Source organism: Sciurus carolinensis, chromosome 2 (assembly GCF_902686445.1).
Source record: "Sciurus carolinensis chromosome 2, mSciCar1.2, whole genome shotgun sequence".
NCBI lineage: Eukaryota > Metazoa > Chordata > Mammalia > Rodentia > Sciuridae > Sciurus > Sciurus carolinensis.
The window spans coordinates 29,018,690-29,041,894 of record NC_062214.1 but is presented as its reverse complement, the minus strand read 5'-3'; the positions used below and the strand labels follow the sequence as shown (position 1 = coordinate 29,041,894).

Here is a 23,205-nt window from a genome sequence, read left to right as displayed (position 1 = left end):
CCTGCTTCCCGAGTCTCCTCTGGCACTGCCAAGTGCACAGACTTGCTGCCTGCCTCTCCGCAGGTATTCTGACAGACCAGTCTTGTCTTACGTCATCGTCATCTAACTGGTACCAGATGCAAACGAACACTTCAGTGCCAAGGTGGTGCAGTTCTTGGCTTCATCATCAATGCATAAGGGCCTGACAAAAGGACCTCCCAGAATTTGGATACCCAGTATATGGCACAGAAACATATTAGGTGAAACTCAGATGTCATTACATTTAATAAAAATACATGATGATATTTTTCTGCTTTATGTACACTCTGAATGTCTAAACATTCTGGACATTATTGTATAGTTATGTACAAGTGCAAGATCAATGTTTCAATGACAACTTTATGTACAGGCTCTCCTGTGACTCGCAAAGTTACCAGATGATGGCCCAGTCCCTCCTGGTAACTGGCCTAAGCTGCACTCTCTTCCTCCCTCCCTTCTTCCCCAAGCCAGGAGGAAGCTGCTGTCGGCTGCCAAGAAAAAGCAGGTAGATTCAACTGTTCCTCCACTGTGGCGTAGAATTAAATCTCACTTGCTTCTTCCTTTTTAAAAATAAACATTATCTTAAAAAAAAAAAAAAAAAGACAGACATAACCAGGTGGCTGGGGGTCACGGTGCATGTTATTTCAAGGCATAGGATTAACATGGGGAAGAGACTTCTTTGGCCAAAGAAATTTGGTCCTTTGAACAAACAAGGAAGATCTCCCTTGTAGGAGGCTGAGCCCCATCACCTCCCCCTTTCTTGGTAATACAGGGGCAAGGGCAACGCTGCTGCAGGCATTCTGCAGGTGCTCTATTCTGGTAGGGATGTGGGGAGCTCCTAAGAGGAAGGGTCTTTTCTAGAACTGTCCACTCTTTTAACAATGATGTGAAAAAGAAGCTTTTTGAGAGGCGAGTCTCACAGTAGAGGTGTTTTGTGCAAAAGTGTTTTATGGTTCAACTTCCGTGGAAACATCTTTCCAGGAGCTTCTTCTTGGGAGTGGGGTTAGTGTTGTGTTAGAGAACATACTCCCTCTCTAGGCACTGCATTTAAAGGTGAAATGCCATAGTTTTTGCTCTTCTGAGTGTTAATTTCTCTAAATTCACAAACTTGAGCACTGCCATCCAATGGTCCATCCCAATCAGGAAATGCCAGAGAGTCGCAGGTTTTGAAGCAGAAGGGAGACTGTGGGAGGCTGCTGCATAATGCCGGAATACAGAGCACCATAAATGGGGAACGCAACATCCAGGCAGTGCCCTGTGGCAGAAGAGCAGGGGACTGTTCTGCCCCTCTTAAATTTGGTCATTTTCCATTTGGCAGAGTGTTCCCTCCTTGTCCATCTTTCCCATGTGCTTTTCATCCTTATCGGCATTTGCTGCTCTCCTCACAGACACCAGCTTGGTCTGGAAGGAGGATGGGTGGGCCGAGTCCTGCTGGCTGGAGAGAGGGCAGACAGCTCCAGGTCCTTCCCCAGGCTCTGGGCAGGTGATGCCCGATAGCAGGGGCTGTCTTTCTCCTGGTGTCTGCTGCACTCCCAGCCTGAGGATGGCCCACAGGTTCAGAGCAGGCTGTAAGAGGAACCCACAGCTGCTCTTTGACCCAGGTTTCCCAGGTGCACTCAGTGTTCTTTTCTGCTTAGAGGAGACTCGTGACACAAGCAAGTCTCTTCCTTCCTCTGTGGTGCCCTGGTAGGAGGTGCATGGGAACTGTGCCTTCTTGACAGTGTCCTTTTGAGAACAATAAAAACAGGAGCTTTCACAGTTAGTTCATTTCTGCTTTCCTCAGTCTCTGCTGCTAGATCAAATTCTTGGGGTGAGAAAATTCTTTCCTGGCTGCAAATTAGATCTTAGAAAAAGAGCAGACTGCCAATGGTAGCTATTTAGATTTTACAAGAATGTAGGAATGCTATTATGTAAAAACTTAGGCTTACTAACTTTCCAATTGCTAGATCTATTTAAAGTCTAGGCACTTAGTGTGTGTGTGTGTGTGTGTGTGTGTGTGTGTGTGTGTGTGTGAGAAAGAGAGAGAGAGAAAGAGGAGGAAAGAGGGAAAGAGCATTTCAAATGGATTAAGACTAAATCAAGTTGCTATAGAAAACTACTACTACATTTGTTTACATTCTAAGTAACACTACCGACCTTGACAATTAAAATAGCCCCCTTCTACTCTAATTTGATATGATTCAAAGAGATGGACCATTATTAATTCTCAACTAGAAAAAAGCTACTTCCTGGAAGAGAGATATCTGCCAAAATTGTGCAAGAGTAAACAGCACATCTTTTAAAAAGATAGCAGGCTTCAGATGAAACAAGTTAATTCATCTGACTAGTCTTTAAAAGACCAAGTTGAAGAACAACTGATAACGAAGGTCTGTGTGTAAACACTTCATCTTTCATTTTTTGCAGTTGAGACAGTCCCAAGAACAGTTCCACAAGTGAACATGGGCATCATTCCTAGTTCTCTCACTGGCTCTACACCAGCCTCCTCCAACAACAATCAGATCATCCCTGGACCTGTAATTAAATCAATTATTTCCTATGCAAAAGTAAAAGGTTAGATGCCGGACACAGATGGGAGAAACCATCAAAGAAAGCTTGTGATCATGCAGATGAGTCGGATACTTTGAGGGTTTCCAGTCTTCTGCCCCGCCCTGCACCGTTGCTTCCCTGTCTGCGCCCTCCCCTGCAGACAGCTCTGGTGGGCCACATGCTTCTGTGTGCGCGGGAGAGTTCCTGGCCCCAGCATCAAATGCAGGTTCCAGGTTGTGCAGGGGGCTGCTGCTTCCGGTTTCTCACAGCTCCTGACTTCTCTTTGTACACTATTGGCATCTGCTGAGAAATGTCCACCAGGGCGCTGGCCACGGCAAGACCTTGGGAGAACCCATAAAGGGGACACATGTCAAGGAGTAGCTTGCTTTTCTTTTTAATTTTTCTTTATATTTTCATGGTGAGAAAAAAAGGTATAGAGGGAAGAGTCTTACTTCTACACTACCCTCCCTCCACCTTCCCTGTTTCATCTGGATAACCTCTTTCATTAGTTTCATTTTCTTTCAGGTTTTTTATGCAAATGCAACTACATATTTTCCTCCCCTCCCTGATTTTGACATAAATGGTGTAGCTTGTCAGTAAATCGTCTAAGGAAAGTGCTCTGCTGGGTAGTGGTGACATATGAATTAATACTGCAGCTCTACCCAAGGTGTGCACCTTCTCCTGTCTGCCTCTACAAGGGTGGCAAGAAAAGGTATACTTCAGATTCATCCCACATCACTCAGTTAGTATGAGTTATTTTTACGTGTACAACAAGAAATATGGGATAGCTCTTAAAAGCCTGGTTTAGTGCCTGGCAGAGTTGGGGAATCTATACCAGTGATGGCAAAGGCAGAGCCAGGTGCTCTTAGAGTTCATAAAAAGAAACCACTTAAAATGGGGAGAGGCTGGGGGTATGGCTCAATGGCAGAGTGCTTGACTAGCATGTACACAGCCCTAGATTTGATCCCCAGCACTACCAAAAAAAAAAAAAAAAAACGTATGGAAGGGTTGGCACAAATGGCCCTATAATTGGGGTGGGTTCCAAGCAGTGAGCAGGACTTCATTAAGAATGTATATGTGGGGAGGGGAGCTATGCATTAAACAAAGTTGGGGCAGGAAAGGCTACAGTATTGCAAACCTGTCACCTTCCCATGCTCATCCTATCTTGCCTTCAGGAAACCCTGTCTAAAGTTTGCTGAGCCTGACAATAGCAGGAGACAATCACTGCCCCAGTGTCAAGTCACAGAAGTACCCTGTCCTATGTACTAGTACCCATAGCTGGGTTAGGGGGCTCAACTCCCAGGGATTCTGAGATGAGATGAAGATAATGAATTGTCACCTTGCCATACCTAATGTCTCCCTTGTGAGGGAAACCACAGAACCCCACTATTCCACAAGCTGAGTTGGAGGCCCTTGTGAGTGAAGTAGACAGGAATTCTGGGAATACTTTCCTCCCAGACCCAAAGTCTTCTTTGGCTTAGACAACCCTGATTCCCAGGATCACCACAACAGAAGGTTATCTAAAACTGTTTATGTTGCTTGAGGCATCCCTGTAAATACTTCATGATAATCAAGATTATTTCTAAAACTGTATTTCATACTGCCCTCATGTTCAAAACAAGAGAATGTTCATGTAAATTATGATTCATGTATTTGATGGAAAAGTGTCAGACATTGATAAAATAGTTTTAAGTTGTAAAAATTTTAATGATAGATGAAGACAGAATAAAAATTAGATCTATTCAAACATTTCAGCTACATTACTAGCAAGGGCTGGGAAGGAAACAGAATACTGAAAATTGGTAAGTGTTAGCATAGTAGAACTGTGAGTAAAATTTCAAAATTCTCCTTTATGTTGTTATAATTATCATTAGGAGCTTATATTTAAAAGAGCAAAAGAAATAGAGTAGAGCTAGAAATACCAAATTGAGCATCACCAGCTTTGAGGAGATGGCAAGAAGCCAGGGCATGGAGAACATGGCAAGGGAAGAGGATATGGAGTCAAGGTGGGGAAAAAGTCCAAATTCAGGGGTGGGAGCAGAGTAAAGGGGGGATCAGAAACATGGAGAATAGAGGAAAGTGTATCCTGAACCACCCCTGCCACTCAGCGGTCAAGGAAACTGGGCAGGGTGAGAGGGACCCTGAGCTTCTCCCCAGTAAGGGAATGGTGACCACAAGAAAATCGTTTTGGGAATAAATGACAATGAGATTATTCACCAAATCCTTGCCACAACCTGAAGTAGACACTAGTCAACATCCTCTTCAGACCCTGTTCTCTAGGAAGAGGAAGAATCCAAGGTTTAGCTTCTTGACAGTATAATACATATTTGTCACTACCATCTACTCACCTGACTGCCCAGGAGGAGGGATTCCACCCAGGCCTCGAGGGAGCCTCACAAACACAGAGAGGACAGCAGCTTTGTTGCCAAAACATGGCTCCAGAGCAATGGGTTTAGGAACGGTCTAGCAAAAGAAAAAAAGTAGTATTACCTAAATTGGTGTTCCTCAAGCTTTAATCTACTAGACACTTCATGGTCATTGTTGTTTAAGAGCACTGACAACTTTAAGCACACGAAGAAAATATCACAGTATGGTAACCCAAATAACAGAGTGAACAGTAGGAGGGATGCTACAGGCTGCTACTTTTGACATTCACCCTCCCCCAAAAAGAGCTGAACTTAGGAGAGAGCCATGTCTAGTTAGCTTCCTTTGGGCCCTGTACTTTCACTCAATTTGAAATCCTAATTCACACTTGTCAAAGAAATGGCAGTGAGTGATAGGTTTGTTGGATAGTTTTGCAAACCTGGCTCAAATATAGATCCTGAAATTATAGCTACTTCTTTTTGTTTTATTTCAAGTTTATTTCACTCAACAAGTGGATCCTGGTCTACCTGTTGAATGCACTTGGTTTTGGAGAACATGGCCTTCTTTCTGTTGCAGCCTTTAGATGTGATTTGCAAAACTGCTGCCTATAATAGTTTCTATTGCTGTACAGCAAATTACTACAAAATTAGTTGCTTAAAACAACATCCTTTTATTATCTCACAGTTTTATAGGTCAGAAGTCCATGAAAGCTCTGTAGGGTTCTCTGCTTAGAGATACAGGCCTATTCATGTCTCTGATCAGTTCTGGAAAACTCTCAGCTGTTCTCTCACAAAGGTCTGACAAGGCTGAAGTTGAGTTATTGGTGGGTAGCCTCTGGGGAAGAATCTGCTTCAAATTCTTTCACATTATTAGTAGAGTCTAATTCCTTGTGAAAATAGATCTGGGGAACCCATTTCTTCACTGATTGTCAGGGGCCACTCTCTTAGAAACCACCACCATTCCTTCCCATATGGCCCTCTCCACCTCAAACCAGGAATGGTGCACCTAATCATTCTCATGTTTCAAATCTCCCTGGTATCCTCTTCTGCATCCAGCCAGGAAACTCTCTGTAACTGAAGGTCAACCCTATTGGGACTTTTATCATATCTGAACATTCCTATACAGCAGCATCTAGAGTGTTGTCTGATTGAATGATTGTGGGACAGAAATCTTGGGGACCATCTTTAGAATTCTGCCTACCATATTCACAAATATGTCATAAATTCCTTTAATCTGAGTGAAGAAAATCATTTCTAATACCCCTGGCTATGGCACAGAGAAGTGACTAGACAGGTAAAATGCTAAGATAGGCAACTGCAAGAATCTAAGGGAGAGATGACAGTGGCTTAGATCCAGGTGGTAGCAGTGGTGGTAGGGAGGGCATTGGCTGGGAAATACTATATAAGACAGCAAAAAATTTACTGCCAGACTGGCTATTCAATGAGAGGACAGAAGAGCAAGAGTGAGTCAAGCACAAGTCACATTTTGGCAAACAACTAGAATAATGGGGTGATATTTGCTGAGTGGGAGAAGATGAGCCAAAGGAGTAGGCCTGGAGGATAATATCCAGAGATTGGTTTGGATATGTTAAGTATGAGCCTGTAAGACACTCAAGTGGTGACAATGAATGAATAATTGAGTATATCAGTCAGTTGGGAGAGTTAAGATTACCAAAGGAATGGGTATAAAGAATGAGAAGAGGACTGGGCAACACAACTGTTAAAGTTGGACTACCGGAGTGGCAGAGTGCTTTCCTAGAATATGCATGGTCCTCTGACCTATACTATCAACACTTTTAAAATTTTTTATTTTGATGTAACTTTACCAATTAAAAAAAGAAAAGAAAAAATTTATTTTGAGACAGGGTCTCAGTTGCCAGGGCTGGATTCCAACTTGCCACTGTGCCCAGCTACATTAATTTTTTTTTAATCCTGCAAATTATTATTTTATCAGGACACTGTTTAGATATATGAACGTGCTTATGATTTTATTTACTCACTATCCCTTCTTACACTGTAACCCACTGTGAAATCTCCTTCTTTCTAGCACATCTTTTAGACATTTCTTTTGTACAGGTTTGTTGGTAACAAATTCTGTTTTTCTTCTAATTTGAAGATTCCTTTATTCATCCTTATCTAGGTTGGCAGTTCTTCTTTCAGGATTTTGAAGGCGGTCTTCCACATTTTTTTTTTTTTTAAGTGGTACTGAGGATTAAACCCCAGGGCTTTGAACATGTAAGTTCTCTTTTAAATTTTTTTCTATGTTGAGATAGGGTCTCACCAAGTTGCCCAGGCTGGCCTTGACTTGCAATCTTCCTGCCTCAGACTCCCAAGTAGCTCGGATTACAGGCATTCATGACTATGCCTGGCCGTCTTCCATTTTCCATTCTGCTTTCTTTGGCCACTGATGTTACTAGTGAGAAATCAGTTGTCCATTTGTCATTCCCTTGGAGGTGATCTTTTCCCAATTTTTTCCCAATTTTTTTTCTTTTTCTGGTAGTGCTGGGGATTAAACCCAGGGTGTCATTCACATCAGGCAAGCATTCTACCACTGAGTAAGTCCTTTCCAGTTTTTAAAAGCCTGTGATAAATATGTATAAAATTTACCATCTTAACCATATAAAGGTGTACGAATCTGTGGCATTAAGTACATTCATAAGCTGTGCAACCATAATCACTATCCATCTCCGGAACTCCCCATTCTCCTCTCTCCTTTGCTCCTGGAAACCAACATTCTTTTTTTTTTTTTTTTTTTTTTTTTTTAATGAATTTGACTACTCTAGGTATTTCATGTAAGTGGAATCACACAGTATTTGGCATTTTGTAACTAGCTTATTTCATTTGGTACAATGTTCTCAAGGTTCATCCATGTTTGTAGCATGTGTTAGAATTTCTTTCCTTTTTAAAGAGGAATAATATTCCATTTTAGGTATTTGTTCATTGATGGACATTCAGTTGCTTCCACTTTTGGAGTATTATTATTAATGCTGCTATGAATATTGGTATATAAATATGTTTCAGATTGTGTTTTTGCTTCTTTTGGGTAGTCAGAAGTAGAATTGTTAGATAATATGGTAATTCTATTTTTAGTTGAAGATTAACAATACTGTTTTTCATTTTACAGTAGATGTATAAAATAATTCCACCAACAGTGCACAAGGGTCCTAAGTTCTTCACATTGTAGGTGATCTTTTTAATTCTACATTAATTTTAAGATGCTCTTTAGAGTTCTGCAGTTTCACTATGATAAACCCAATGGTAGTTTTCTGCTTATCTTCCTTCTTGCTTGCTTTCTTTAATCCTCCTTATGATAGTTTTGCTTCTGTAATCTGAAATACATGTCTTCCATCAGTTCTGGAAAATTCTCAGTCATTAAATCTTTGAATATTGCCTTCATTCATTTGTTCTAGTACTCTGAAAAATACATACATGGTATCTCCTTATCCTGTCCTCCATATTTGTATTATTCATATTTTCCATCTCCTTGTTGTTTTGTGCTACATCTATATAATTTTTTCATATTCCTCCTTCAGTTCATAAATTCTCATTTGTATCAAATGTGCTCTCTAACAAACAAAAAGAGTCATTTATTTTAAAAATTTCAACTATCATATTTTTCATTCCTGCAAGTTCCATTTGGTTCTTTTTTCAGATCTGCTTGGCCATTCTTGACTCCTGTGACTTCCTCATTTTTATGGTTCCAACTTTTATCCCTTTAAACACTTAATACATAGCTATATTGTATTTTTTAGATGTCCACTCTAACATTCAGAGTCCTAGCTAAATCCACTGTTTGTTGTTTCCATTCACTCATTCATGATGGTTGCATTATGCATACTTGGTAATCATTAACTGTTTTATCTTGATCTGTGGGATCTTACAGTGACTGGGATGTTTTCCTATGGAGAGGATTTGCATCTACTTCAGTGGGGAGTTGTGGTATGTTACCAATTGGGAATCACTTTAGAAAACCCATGGATCTGGTTTTGGTCCATGGTTTGTTCTTTCTTTGGGGGAGGGAAGGAAGAGTATTCTCTGGAGATTTTACCTACTTTCTGTGAGCTCAGTTATGCTTTGATTATATGTTCTATTTGGGATATACAACTGTTTTCCGAGAATATCTGAACTATTTCATCATCTTACTAAAAGAAAAAAGTCTTACCACTTTCTTTATCATTTCTGGAGGAGTCAAAATATTTATTTTCCACAGAGTACAAAGTGAGTTATCATTTTGAAGTGTAAAAAAAAAAAAAAAAATCCCCAAAATATAATTATAAAGAACAATGGGGAGCCAGGAGCAGTGGTACATGCCTATAATCCCAGCTACTTGGGAGGCTGAGGCAGGGAAATCACAAGTTCAAGGCCAGCCTAACTGAGAAAGTTACTGTCTCAAAATAAAAATTTTAAAAAAGGGGTGGAGGGCTGGGGATATAGTTCAGTGGTAGAATGCATGCCTAGTATGTGCAAAATCTTGGGTTCAATCCTAGTACTAGGGAGAAAAAAAATAGAATAATTATTTAACTATTTTCAAATAAAAAGTTTAAAGTATAATACCACTAAATAATTAAGACTATCAGGGACCTGGTTACCTTTGGGAGTTGAAAACAGTAGCATACACCTATAATCTCAACTACTCAGGAGGCTGAGGCAGGAGGATAGAACATATGACGGCTTAATGACATGAACCAATACTAGAAAATAAAAGCAAAAGAATAGAGAACCTTGGTGTTTCCACATATTCTTAAAGGGAAAGAAAGAAGAAAAACAAAAGGAAATAGGATAAGTCATTTGCCTTCTCTGGTTTGCCAGACTCAGAAGCTTGAGCTTAGAAGTTAAGTTATAGGGACTTTTGAATTATATTCTCACCTTTATACTCCCCCCAATAAGATCAGGAGGCTCTTCATCTGTTTCCAAGGCAACATTTACAGAGGCAAAGGGACGGCTGGCCATCTGCTGCATCTCTCGAAGAAGTTGCTAATGAACAATACAGCAAGCATTAATGCAATGAGTAATGAGGGGATTTTATTAGTGAATATCATATATTAAAATACCTTAAGCTCCCTGATTCAAACAATCAAACCCAAATGATACTTCTGTAACAGCTGAGGAAAACTGGACATAAGCTAGGTATTAGATGACATCAGGAATTGTTAAATTTTGTTGGATGTGTTAACACTACTATTGATATATTTTTAAAAGTTCTTAACACTGGAGATACATGCTAAAGTACTGGTGAATATAATAATATGCTGTCTCTTACTCAACACCTAAAATGATATAGCTCTATCTCTTCACAATTCTATCATTAAAGTCATGTCTGCTCTCTTCCTGCAGAAAACTGAACCAGGTATCCACACAACAGCAAAAAAACTGTGCCTCGTTACACATCAGACAAGAACTAAGAGCACTCCCCAGAGAGGTGGTATAAGCTAAAAACATGAAATTATGCAGAGCAGAGAAATGAGTAGGGACTCTGGATTTAAGGTGAGGATGTGAATCCCTGCTCCAATTTTCTCCAAATGTGCAACTTTAAGACAGATGTTTAAAATCTCTGGGTTTGTTTCCTCCTCTCTGAAATTTGTTTTCCTCCCATAAGATTGTCATTAGGATTAGATGAGACACTATAGCACAGGGCCTAGCACTTAGTGTGGTTATTTGTATATCACTATGGATTTTAGAGATCTTCTGGGCATGTTCTTGAACCCTTGAGGTTTATGTTATGGAAGACAAATAGGCCTTGCTTTCAACTACCTCCTTGGAACTGTTAGAGGACACAGAATTCTGAACTGCACAGATGAGGACATTTTTTTTTTTTTTTACATTAAACATATTCTTAAAAACAATAATAAATTCCTACATTTCTTAATGTCGTTGGTCCATTTACTCAACAGATATATGCAGCAACACTACTCTGGGTTCTGTGCTCTTCTAAGAGCTGGGGTCACAGTATGACAGTGCTCTTACCCTCCTGCAGTTCCTATTCTACTGCCCTGTGAAGGGTGCAGGAGCTAACGTGAGTACAAGCACTCCAAGCAGGGCCTGGTATGTGGCAAGGACTTAAACACTGTTCTTACTAGGAATAAATCATGACTGACATTCTAAAAATGATGAAATATATCCTGAATGGTCAGGTTTAGAGTTACCAAGACATTCTAAATTACAGGGTAAAAGTTCAGTTTATCAGTTGATTATGTGTATAGCAAGCATACTTTTAACCTTTTTAAACAGGTCGCTCATCTTATTTTCTCTCTCAAGTATGTTGCAAATATTTTCCATTTGATTGACTGTCTTCTGTATTATTCACTTATTTATTTTTATATACTTTGTGTATGGGGGGGCGATATTGGGAATTGAAGCCAGGGGTACTCTACCACCAAGCTATATCCTGAGCCCTTTTTATTTTTATTTTGAGATAGGGTCTCACTAAGTTGCCTACGCTGGCCTCAAACTTGGTGATCCTCCTGTCTCAGCCTCCCAAGTACCTGAGTTTACAGGTATGCACCACTGCACTTGGCTATTTTCATAACTTACATACTGATTTTTATGTAGGCAAATCTCTACTACACAACAATAACTCAATAACTTTATATAAAATAATTGTATTGCCTTTCCAATAGTAACAAAACTTACTGATCTTTTAGTGCACAGTCTAGAACATCCAGACAAAGTGAAGTGACTGTGGAAGCATAACAATTAGGAACATAGGCTATGAAGACAGAGTATTCTGGGGGTTGAACCCAAGCATGCTTTTGTGAATCTTTCCTCTTTATAAACTGATTATCTTCAGTATTTATTATAGTAATGGAAAGGTGAGTAACAGTTATCTAGATATTCTTCATAGAGTTAAACAAGTATTTTTTAGTTTATTAAGAGTCTTTTTTTTAATATTTAATTTTTAATTTTGAGACAAGGTCTCACTAAGTAGCTGAAGCTGGCGAACTTGCAATCCTCTGACTTCAGCTTCCCAAACTGCTGGGGTTACAGGCATGCACCACCATATCCAGATGGACATTTCCTGTTTGTAAGTTGATTGGATTAAGTATTTGTTATAGTGATGGAAAGGTAACGCACACAGTTACCTAGATATTCTTCATAGAGTTAAACAAGTATCGTTGAGCTTACTAAGAGATTTATTTTTAAATTAGGAATGAGTGTTACGTTTCAACCAATGACTAAATGATTGCTTGGCTTCTAAGAATTGTGGTGTGATTTTTTTTATCCACTGATAAGAAATATTATAATAGGTGTTTTGACATTAAATGATCCTTTTATTATACTGGCAATAAATCAGTTGTACATATATTTATTACACAATTGGCCTTTGTTTTTTGATGCTACCTTTGTTAGGTTTTAGTATCAAGGTTTCTTTTTTGCTTTTTTTGGTACTAGGGATCAAACCCATGGGGGCTTTACCACTGAACTACATATCCAGCATTTTTGTTTGTTTGTTTGTTGTTTCATTGTTGTCTTTTGAGATAGGGTCTCGCTAAAGTTCTACAGGCTCACTAAGTTGCTGAGGCTAGCTTTGAACTCACAATCCTCCTGTCTCAGCCTCCCAAGTAACTGGGATTTCAGCTGCACACTACCATGCCTGGCTGGTATCAAGGTTTCTGTGTATAAAATGAATTAGAAATCTTTTAAGTATTTTTTTTCCTTTGCTCTGGAACATTTTATAAATTTTTAGAAATATAATTCTCATAAGCCCCAAAGAAGAATAATTATCATTATTTCCATAAATCCATCTTAACTTTGAAACTTCCTGGGTCTAATGCTCTTCTTTCAGAAAATAATACTTTGACAAGGTTTCAATTCCTTTCCTTGTTAACGGTTTTACTATAGCTTCCTACTTCTTACTCTATATTGATAACTTGTTTCCCTAATACTGTATAATTCACTGTGATTTTTAAATATATCAGTAACAAATCTATTTAAAAAATTCCAAATTGCTTGAGTCCATGAGTTCAAGGCCAGTCTAGGTAACATAATAAGACCCCATCTCAAAGAACAAACATAAACCCCAAACAAAAAACCCTCTGAATATGTTATCCCCTGAATTAAAAAAATAATAATAAAAAGGATGTAACAATACCTCTATAATGACATTACCCTCATGTATGTCAGAAAAAGTGGTGCTGTTGCATCATATCCCATATCCTGGAGCCTATCCTAACCTATGACAGACAGTAATCTTCTATGATTAGTGCCAGGTGCTAGTGAATTGTGATTTTTTAAAAAAATACTCCCATTATCTTATAAATCTCATCTATAAATAACTGTGGGGTTTTTTGGGTGGGCAGTGCTGAGGATTGAATTTATAAATTTTTTACAGAAAAAGGCACAAATAGATACAAAAATGCAAGGAATACATCCAAGTCTAGATATTATATATGAGCATTTCCATTAGCAAAAATGTAACAGATATAATGATTAACAGAAAGGAATGCTGCAATTGAAAGCTTTCGTTTAACAGGTTTTTATATTGTAATTTTAAACTAAGATTACTTATCTGAATTAGTCCATTGTGAATGTCTGCTTAACTTATTACTTTTGGAATGGTCTCCAGTAACAAATCAAGACTCAATTGAAAAATAAAACTCTAGGTAAAAATTCAGATATGCGTTGATAATTCTTTGAATAATGAAGAAATTTTAAGATGCTTAAAAGGCTATTTTCACTCATTGTTTGTGCATTTGGTTGGGAGTGCTGGGGAATCTAACCCAGGGCCTTGGGCACCTGCTTAAGCAAGCACTCTACCACTGAACTGCATCCCTAGACCCTTCTCCGTCATTCTCACTAAAGGTTCTTTGATGACCATGCCAATCATGTGCTGGCCATGGCTGTGGCAGGAATTAATGATGCTTTATGTAACAGTAATCCAAGTCTATAATGGTGTACTGCAGAACCATATGCTTTAGGAAAGGGCAGTATTCTCTTCTTTACAGATACTCTATCAATTATCATGAAACAGTTAAAACTGACTTAGTGTCCCATATGGCGGACAATTATAAATAAAACTTCTAATAAATGACCTCAAATTGTTGCACAATTTAAGTTTTTATAGGTGTCCCACATATGGGATTCTAGGACATATGGATTAAGAAAAAAAGGAAAAATTCTCTTATGATGATGCTTCAATTTTTATCCTCTAAGTCTTACCTCCCTACGCCTGGAAGCCCAACAACTTGTTTGATCTTCCAACCACAGCAGCCACCAGGAGCAAAGAGAGGAAACAACTGTGAAAAGAAAATACTGAGTTATTATCTCAGGCCCAGAATCAGCACCACCCACACCTCAGGTCCAGAAATGAACATTCCCCCAAATCCCAACTCTGAGCTCCTTTATGATGATTCATCACAACATTCTGGTTCACAGAAAGCAAAGTGTGAGAAGACTTTGGTGAGTTGTGAGCTTCCTGTCCCTAAAGCCTAGGAAGGATCTCCCTCTCCTACTAAGTACTTGGAGAATGTCCTGACATCTCATTTGATCAGAATGGCCCATCATGGCTTAGCCCAAATAAGAGAAACAATTCTCTAATGACAGCAAATAACAAGTAAGCCATTTAATCAAAGTAGCAAACATTTACTGGTGAAGTATAAGAAAATGAGAAAAGTTTATTATTCAAGTAACCATCTTTTCATAAGAAGAGGTAAACAGAAGAAATGTACATGTAATGATTTATATTCATAATATTTTATAAGTAAAAGCTATTTTTTATAAAATAAATACATTCAGTGCTGGGCATAGTGACCCATGGCTATAACCCCAGCAACTCAGGAAGCTGCAGCAGGAGGACTGGCAAGTTTGAGGTAGTCATAGCAACTTAAAGAGACACTGTCTCAAAACAAAAAGAAAAGAAAAGAAAATTTCAAAAGGCTGGTGATACAGCTCAATAGTAGAATGTCCCTGGGTCCTATCCCCAGTACTACAAAAAGTGAGCAAGCAAGCAAACAAACAAACAAACAAACAACAACAACCTACATTTAAGTGATCAAACTCAAGTCAATGACTCCCTTAAAAATACTAGAGAAAAATAACTCCCAGTTATTTTTAAACTGCAAAGGGTTCTATGTTATCTCATCTATAGACCAAGTGTTGAATGTTTGAAAATCTACTGTGATAGCAAAGAAAAGGACTGACTTGCAGTTTAAAAAGGTGTGAGCCTACCAAACCAACCTCTTAAATAACTGTTATAATTTTAAAATTGGTTTTAACTTGTAAAAGGGGCTTGCTGCAGAGTATTTTTCCAGAGTATTACAGGCAGATATAAGGTGCTCTATCCTGTTGCTGTCAGGTACCCTCTTGCAAGCCTCAGGGCAATGTCAATGTCATGCATGGCACCTTGGTGCACCCAAGTGCTGACACTGAGACAACTACTCTTTCACAGACAGAAACCTCCAGGTTCCGGTAGCCCACTGCCTCCCCAAGAAGTACATTGGTTCAGAACCCTCCAAGAGGTGCCTTGACAAAAGAGAAGTTGCCCTGAATCCCTCAGGGTCATCACAATGGAGAAACTTGAGTTCCTACCTGCTGTCTTGCTGGGTCTCCCTCCCCTTAAAGCCAACAGTGTACTTTTAAATCAACACTTCACTGGGACAGGTACTGTCCTTGACCTTGAACACAACAATGAACAAAGATCTCTGAGTCTGTGGAGTTACATTTCAGCAAGTACAGACCACTAGCACACAACATAAAGAAGCAAATGCAGAGCCTGCGGAAGGCAGCAAGGGCTACAGCCATAAAAATGTCAGGAAGGATAAGTACTTCAGGAACACCTGGCCTAGGGGTTAGGTGGGTGTGGCTCAGTATTAGAGTGCTTGCTTGGCCCATGCAGGCCCTGGGTTTGATTCCAGGACAAAAAATGAAAGGGAGGGGAGCAAAGGAAGGGAAGCAATAGTATATTGACTGAGTGTGTGGACCTTCTGTCCCGAGAAAGTGACAGTGGAGCAGAGACTCAAGAGGATACTAGGAAAAGTGCAAACTGCCCTGGGACAAAGAGATCAGTCAGTGTTAAGCCTCAGGCAAGGACCTGCCAGCGAAGGCTTAAGGAACCACAGGAGGTCAGTAGGGTTGAAATGGCCAGAGAGAAAGGCTGAGTAAGGGTAAGGGTGAAGGGGAGATCACATGACGCCCTATAAGCAGTACAATGGCACTGGATTTCGAGTAGGACAAAGAGGCTATACAGGTTTCTGAGCAGAGAAGGGTCATGATTTAACTTATGCTGAGGAGACCATTTGGACAGAAACTGCAGGACCAGGGAGAGAAGCATTTAAGTGAGAGTTGATGGTGGTTCAAACCAGGGTGACGGGTAGCAGGGATATGAAAGTACTTTGGAACGGCTTAATTTGAAGGTAGAGATGACAGAATTCTAGATGGGATGAATGCAGGGATTGGGGGAAACAGAACAGTTCAAATTTCTGGCTTGAGGGACTTGCCATCAACCTAGAATGGGAAGGCTTTGGATGGAACAGGAAGGAAAATAGCAAATGAAGAATCCATTTTAGACATGCCAAGGTGAGACCATTCCGGCAGATAAACAAGTCTGAAGGCTGGGTCCCAGGTCTACCTGGAGTCATCAGCATACATGTGGAGTTTGAAGCAAGCAACCTGGATGAGGTCACCAACAGAATTAGAGGAGAACGTACTAACTGCCCAACATTGAAAAGGTGGGGAGAACAGGAAGGAGTAAAGGAATATGAGAAAAACCTTCTCTGTCTTTCTTGTTTCCATGAATAATGCTGTTGCTTGTTATTTTTATTCTTCTAGCTAAGCACAATAGAATGGGAGAAGCAGGCGGGCTCATTTTTGCTATAGGAGAGTAAACTCAAGCAACTTCTTTTGGGGCCATCTGGCAGTGTTTTTAAATTCTGATACAGTAATGATAGGATAGAAAACTATCCTGGAAAAAATAGTCACAGAAAAATGAAAAGATATATGCACAAAACTGCGGATAATCTACAGTTCACACAAAAGAGGACTAATCAAATAAAATATGGTACATTCATTTTATGAGAAAAGTTGTTTTGAAAAAATGAGATAATCCCAGATACTCAGGAGACTAAGGCAGAAGGACTGCAAGTTCTGGCCAAACTGGGCAACCTTGTGATACTCCATCTCAAAATAAAAATCAACGGGTTAGGAATGTAATTCAGTGGAAGAGGCATTCTGGGTTCAATCCCCAATACAAAAAAAAGAAGAAATTTTCATTTTTCAGTAGGGAAAGTTCACAGGAAAGAAAGGTACCTCCCATGTACATTTCTCAGGAACCTCCTGGAAAATATGCTCCAGTGAAAAGAGGGATATACAGCAAAGTTATGACATAGAAACAGACTTCAACACAGGAGGAAGGTGCAGGACATTCCTAAGATGACAGTCGTGCACAGCAGGCCTGGGACAACTTAGTGCTCTGGAGGGCAGGAGGCTAACAGGGCTCCAGGCACACGTCTCCAAGAGAACACCTGTTTGGGTTTCACCATAGTGACAGATGTTTCATTTCTGTCAGAGGACAGGCATAAATCCAGGGGTAGGTTTGTAGAAAGCTAAACATGGAAAGGACAAACATGGCAAATATTAGATTTAGGATAACCAGAGAGTGATCGCTTATTCAGAAAACAGGGAGGCACTGAGTTCAATTCAGCTGTGAATAAGAGTGTTAGGGTCATAATAACATGAATAGGGATCACTGATTGGGTCAACCCTAAGATATAACTGAATCAAATGAATGCGAAGCAGGAAATTTTGTATGCATGTGTGGTGTGGAGGGAGTTGCTGGGTTGGGGCAATGTGAGACAGTAAATCCTCACCTCCTAGAGGACATCAAGACATTACTGAAAAATAAAAAATTACTGTAGGTGGGTACAGTGGTGCATGCCTGTAGTCTCAGTGACTCAGAAGGTTAAGACGGGTAAAAGTTCAAGACCAGCCTCAGCAATTTAGACAGACCCTTTCTCAAATACAATAAATAAAGTGATAAAGTGTCTCTGGGCTCAATCCCCAGTACCAAAAGCAAAACAAATAAACAAACAAAAGAAGTAGTATGAGCATACAGTAGTAAAAAACAGCTAGAAAACTTTAAATTTGGGGAGGAAGGGGCAGGAAGGTGTGAGGTAGGTTGCTGTTACTTTCACTTACAAGCATGACAGTGAGGATCTGTCTTTTCAATTGGTTTTACACAGCATTTTCAGAAAAAAAAATTAAGACTATGAAAATAAAAGGGAGAATCCCTGAGGACTAATTTACCTTAAACACTAGGTAGTAATGAAACTATCTATATACATAGATGATGTCAGTAAATGTTATTTTTTAGTCCAAAATTCTCCCCATAAGAAGAGCTGTAATTATCTGTAATTTAATAGGGTACATACAAAGCTGTCCCCCAAATCTAGAATATACAAACCAGAGGTTTTCATTTTATTGGGTTATACTGAACTTGCATTATTGAAACTGAGAGGCAACTTTTCAGGATACATATAAAGTAAGTTGAATCTGTTGTGGAAATAGGATTATTCTTTTATCTTTTACAAACTGATACTCAATTAGGGAATTAAGGGCTTGAACTGAAAGAACAAGAATAGTTTATATGAGGAAAATTACCTGAAGAAAGTCACGAAGAACTGTACCAGGTCCATAAAATTGCTGTGCTGAGAGAAGGCAATCTGTGGTAGAAAAACAGGTGGCAGGTTATTTGGCTACAAAATAGCACCACTGACTCAGCCTCCTCATTTCAAAAGCTGAGCTGAAAGACAGACTTTACATTTTAAAAAAAGTTAATGAAAAAATTTTCACTTAGGGCAAAGTGCCCCACCCTTTAGTTTCTTTCCTTGTTGAGTTGCAAACCCCAAAACCTATTCTAAGGCTTCCACACAATTCCTACAGCCTCCTCTGCACTGTACACTGGATCTGAAGTTCCTTGACCCCTCAAACTTCTATCCCGAAACCCCAGTGGTGACACTGTAACCCCAATGATGGGCAAAAGGATCTGCTTCCTCTCTTCCAGCCCCTCCCTTGGACACAATGCTTTCTTCTGCTCTCTTGGTTCCAACCCTTGGATCTACATCAGGTGGGCCATCTGTTTGAGCCCTCATTCCTTCAACATTTATGTACCCAATGTGTACTCAACTCATACTGGCTTAAAAAAAAATGTGTCTCAAGTTTTGCTACACTGACTGTCATCTGACAATATGTTATCAGTTGGCACTTAAATAATTTTACTATATAGTTAATAGTCTTTATACCAAGAACATTAAACCAATTTATTCCAGCAAATCTAAGATACCACTGACTGAAAGAGGCAAAATTATTTTGTGTACTACTAAGAAAAAATACCGCCAAACACTGCAAGCTATGACATGTTTTTTAAATAACTGTCTGTAAAATACATGTGATTTCAGGGATATTAGAATATTAATAAATGCATATCTCAGAATTGATTAAATATAAATGTGACCTTCTTAGGTACCGACTACTGACCAAATGTCAAGGTGTTAGTCCCTGCTTTTTGTGGGGAATATGGCCACTTGAGAGACAAAGGCACAGGTTTAATATACCTCATCTGAAAATGCTTGGGACTAGAAGTATTTCATATTTTGTAGGGTTGTGTTGTTGTTGTTTGTTTCATTTGGGATTTGGGAATATTTGCCTAGACATTACTAATTGAACAGCCTTAGGGTGGAAATGTGAAATCTGAAATGCTCAGAAATCTAAAATTGTGTGTGCATGTGTGGTGCTGGGGATTAAGCCCAGAGTCTCAGGTATGTTAGCAAGTACTCCACCACTGCGCTACAACACCTGCCCTTTTTAAAATTTTATTTTGAGATAGTCTCTATAAGTTGCCCAGGCTAGCCATGAATTTATGATCCTCTTGCCTCTCACTTGGGATTATAGGTCTGTACCACTATGCCCCAGCTCAAATATCTTTTTCTTTTTGCAGGGCTGTGGATTGAATCAAGGTGCCTTATGCACCTTAGTCAAGTGCTGTACTACATCTTTAGGACTAATTAGAAACTTTTTGAACATTAGTTTGGGATTTCAGATTTTCAGAATAGGATTACTCCTAAACCTATACTATTCTAGATGAAACAACTGCCAAGCAAGGCTACCTATCTCACTACAGAAAATGGGTATGACAGAAATCAGAAAAGTCAATGATTAGCATCTAGCTTTCCTAATCCACTGTATCCCACCCCATCCCATTTTTCTTTTGCAGTACTGGGGGCTGAACCACAGCTTCCAGCATGCTAGGCACAGTACTCTATCACTGAGTCACACCCCCACTCCTCCTGCACTCTTTTCATAGCCTGACTGACAACTATAGAAGGGAGACTTCTGCTGTTTGCTTTTATGATGTTCTTAGTTACTTTTTGACATTCCACAAATCAATAAAGTTCAAACTACATACTAAAGCTTCAGAATCTCAAGTTTTTGTGTCCTCCCTCTAGCAACCATTTATAATCAGAAATACAAAGTAATATAATATGATAAAGAAAAACCCACTTTCTTTTCTTTTCCTTCACTTTTACAATAACCAGTCCCAAACAACAAGTGTCCTTGAAAGAAGAAAAGCTACAGAACACAAGTCATGGTCTTCACCTACAGGTTCTTCTTCTCCTCTCTTCTTTTTGTACTGAAAACTGAACCCAATTACACTTTACTGAGCACTACACTCCCAGTTCTTTTTATTTTTTGAGACAGGGTCTCCTCATTAAGTTGCCCAGGCTGGTCTCAAACTTGTGATCCTCCTTCCTTAGCCATCCAAGAAGTTGGGATTACAAGTATGTGCCACCATGTTCAGCTAAACTTTTTAATAAGACTGGAAGACAACTACATAAACAGGTCAATTAATATGGGTGAATCAAGATTCCAGATTAAACACAGAAAGAGGGAGAAGAAAACAGATTTCAATTCCTCCCAGCTCTGTTTACACTTGACTTATAAAACAATGGCATAAACACAGAGCTTACACTTAAGGAAATTTTACTCATTCCTGGGCACACAAAACCATGGGTGCTAAGAATAGCTTTTCGGATAAAGTCTGAGAAACATAAAATCTGTGCTCCTACATTTCCACAAGTTGGTTCTTTCACCAAGATGCTTGCTTATGGCATGTTTGCCCCAAGGGCCTCTTGATGTTTTAGACAAATTCTATAAAAAACTCAGAAGCCCAGCTAGCCCCAGGGATTTGAGCAAATACAGTGGAACTCCACTTTACATACACTAATTCTGTGCTTCAGTCAAATAAATATTTTCAGTGTGTTGTACTACTGTCCTCAACCTAAGGCAATTGGCCACCAGAGAGCCTCCCTGCCTGTACGCAGTGGGTCTGCCTGGTCCTTTGGGGCCCAGCACTATCGCTCACTCCCTCTCTCAGCCGTCACCAATGGGAAGTAGCTCACTCTGCTCTAGGATCTCTCAGCACCTGATCCACCTCCCTTTCAGGGCATGCATATGACAATCTACCTTCTGGTCATATACCACCTTCTGCTATGGCTATGAACACAGAGATCATGGAGAAATTCCTGTATTGTTCACTACGGAGACACCAATTCACGCAGGCTGAGGCTCCCAAATATCTAGAATTATAGTCACTTGGGTTTTTATTGCTGTTTCTTGATCTATCCATTTTAGGCATTCTTCACTGACTGCCTGCTGTAATGAAAGGATATTTAGGTGGACAGCATCTCTACTCCTTAAGGGTTAAATCATTGCTTAGAGCTTCTGTCAGTACACTGGTGTTTTTATTCTGAGGATAAAACTGAGGGAAAGATGTCAGCAGACAGAAAGTAGATGGAACACCTTTGGATATAGGGAGAACATGTACCTGTCACCCACAAACAGCTGCTAGAACAAGAGACAATACAAACATGGTCCTCTGGGAGCACCTTCCCAGGTCTACAGACCCCAGGGAAGAGTCACAGAAACAGTCAAGACACAAGTGAAAAGCAGAAGAGCCTCTAAAGAAGGATGATAAATTCATTTTCTCAAGTATGAGAGCCACAAGGCAGGAAAAGAAACATTTAAGTATAATTTGAAATGTAAAAAAACTCAAACTTTAATACAGTTCAGTTTGAAGTGTATTTCACAGTTTTATGATTCCTAAGACTCTGAAGGTTCAGAGTCATGTGAATGCATTGGCACTACACAATGTATAACCATATCTTGGGCTGGCATATTGCCCAGTGATAGAGCACTTGCCTAGCATTGGGTTCAATCCCCAGCATCACACACACACACACAACCTAAGTAACTAACTATAATATATAACTTGCATTACTCATAACAGCCCCAAGGTGAAAATAACCCAAATATCCTTTAACAACAGATAAATGGATAAACGAATGTGTACAGACATTCCACGGACTGTCAACCAGCTTTAACAAGAAATGAAACAGTGAAACAGCCTAAACATGATCTTTTTTTTTTTTCCAAAAATTTTTAGTTGTAGATGGGCACAGTACCTTCATTTATTCATTTATTTTTGTGGTGCTGAGGAATGAACCCAGTGCCTCACACATGCTAGGCAAGCGCTCTACCCCTGAAGCACAACCCCAGCCCTCTAAATGTGATCTTTGAAAACACTATGCCAAGTGAAAGAAGCCGGCCAAAGGACCACACATTATATCATTTAATTTATGTAAAATGTCGGGCACAGGCAAATGGAGGCACAGGAAGAACAGGAGGGTGACTGCCAGAGGTAGGACACATGGGGAGGGCCTGTTAATGGGCTTCCTCTGGGAGTAATAAAAATATTCTAAAAGTGATTGTGGTGAGGGCTGCACAGCTCTAGCGACCACTAAACCCCACTGACTATGCACTTCACCTGGGCGAGTTGTATGGGATGTGAATTCTATCTCAGTGAAGCTGTTACTTTAAAACGTGTATCTGAGGGAACAAAAGTTTCACACACCCCTTGCTCAGTACAGCTATCCTGTCAGCACCCAGAAACATCCCTGCAAGCCAGAATGAGCACCCAGTTCTCATGGCAAATCCTGGGTTGGCTTCCCTGGTAGACATGAAACGGCCAGCACAGAGAGGGCTTTAATGTGAGTTCCACCTACAATCACCACTTCTGTGCAGAGTGAGTGACCAGCCAGAGCCAGCCCCGCCACCCACCTCCCCACTGCACACACGCCTGCTTGTCCCTTCTCTGTCTTGAACACCTACCCTCCCACACTGTGGGCACTGCAGAAGCCGCTGAGCTCCTGCTCACCGGGAACACAACCAGGAGAGCTTTCAGTAAGACCAGGCTGAGGGAAGGGACCTCACCCACAGGAACCACTGGCCAGAAAAGGCGCCACTGGCCCCA

At 40.0% G+C, this 23,205-nt stretch overlaps 1 protein-coding gene across 1 annotated transcript in view; it reads right to left on the bottom strand.

Moving 5' to 3' along the window:
- Positions 1 to 639: 639 nt before the first annotated feature.
- The window catches only part of Atrn (attractin), a 140,471-nt gene continuing 117,905 nt past the window's right edge, over positions 640 to 23,205 (bottom strand). Inside the window, 6 exon segments of the mRNA XM_047538628.1 lie at positions 640 to 2,885; positions 4,893 to 5,007; positions 9,774 to 9,881; positions 14,064 to 14,097; positions 14,099 to 14,140; positions 18,498 to 18,559. Of these exon segments, the coding sequence (XP_047394584.1) occupies positions 2,761 to 2,885; positions 4,893 to 5,007; positions 9,774 to 9,881; positions 14,064 to 14,097; positions 14,099 to 14,140; positions 18,498 to 18,559 (486 nt within the window). The 3' untranslated portion in view covers positions 640 to 2,760.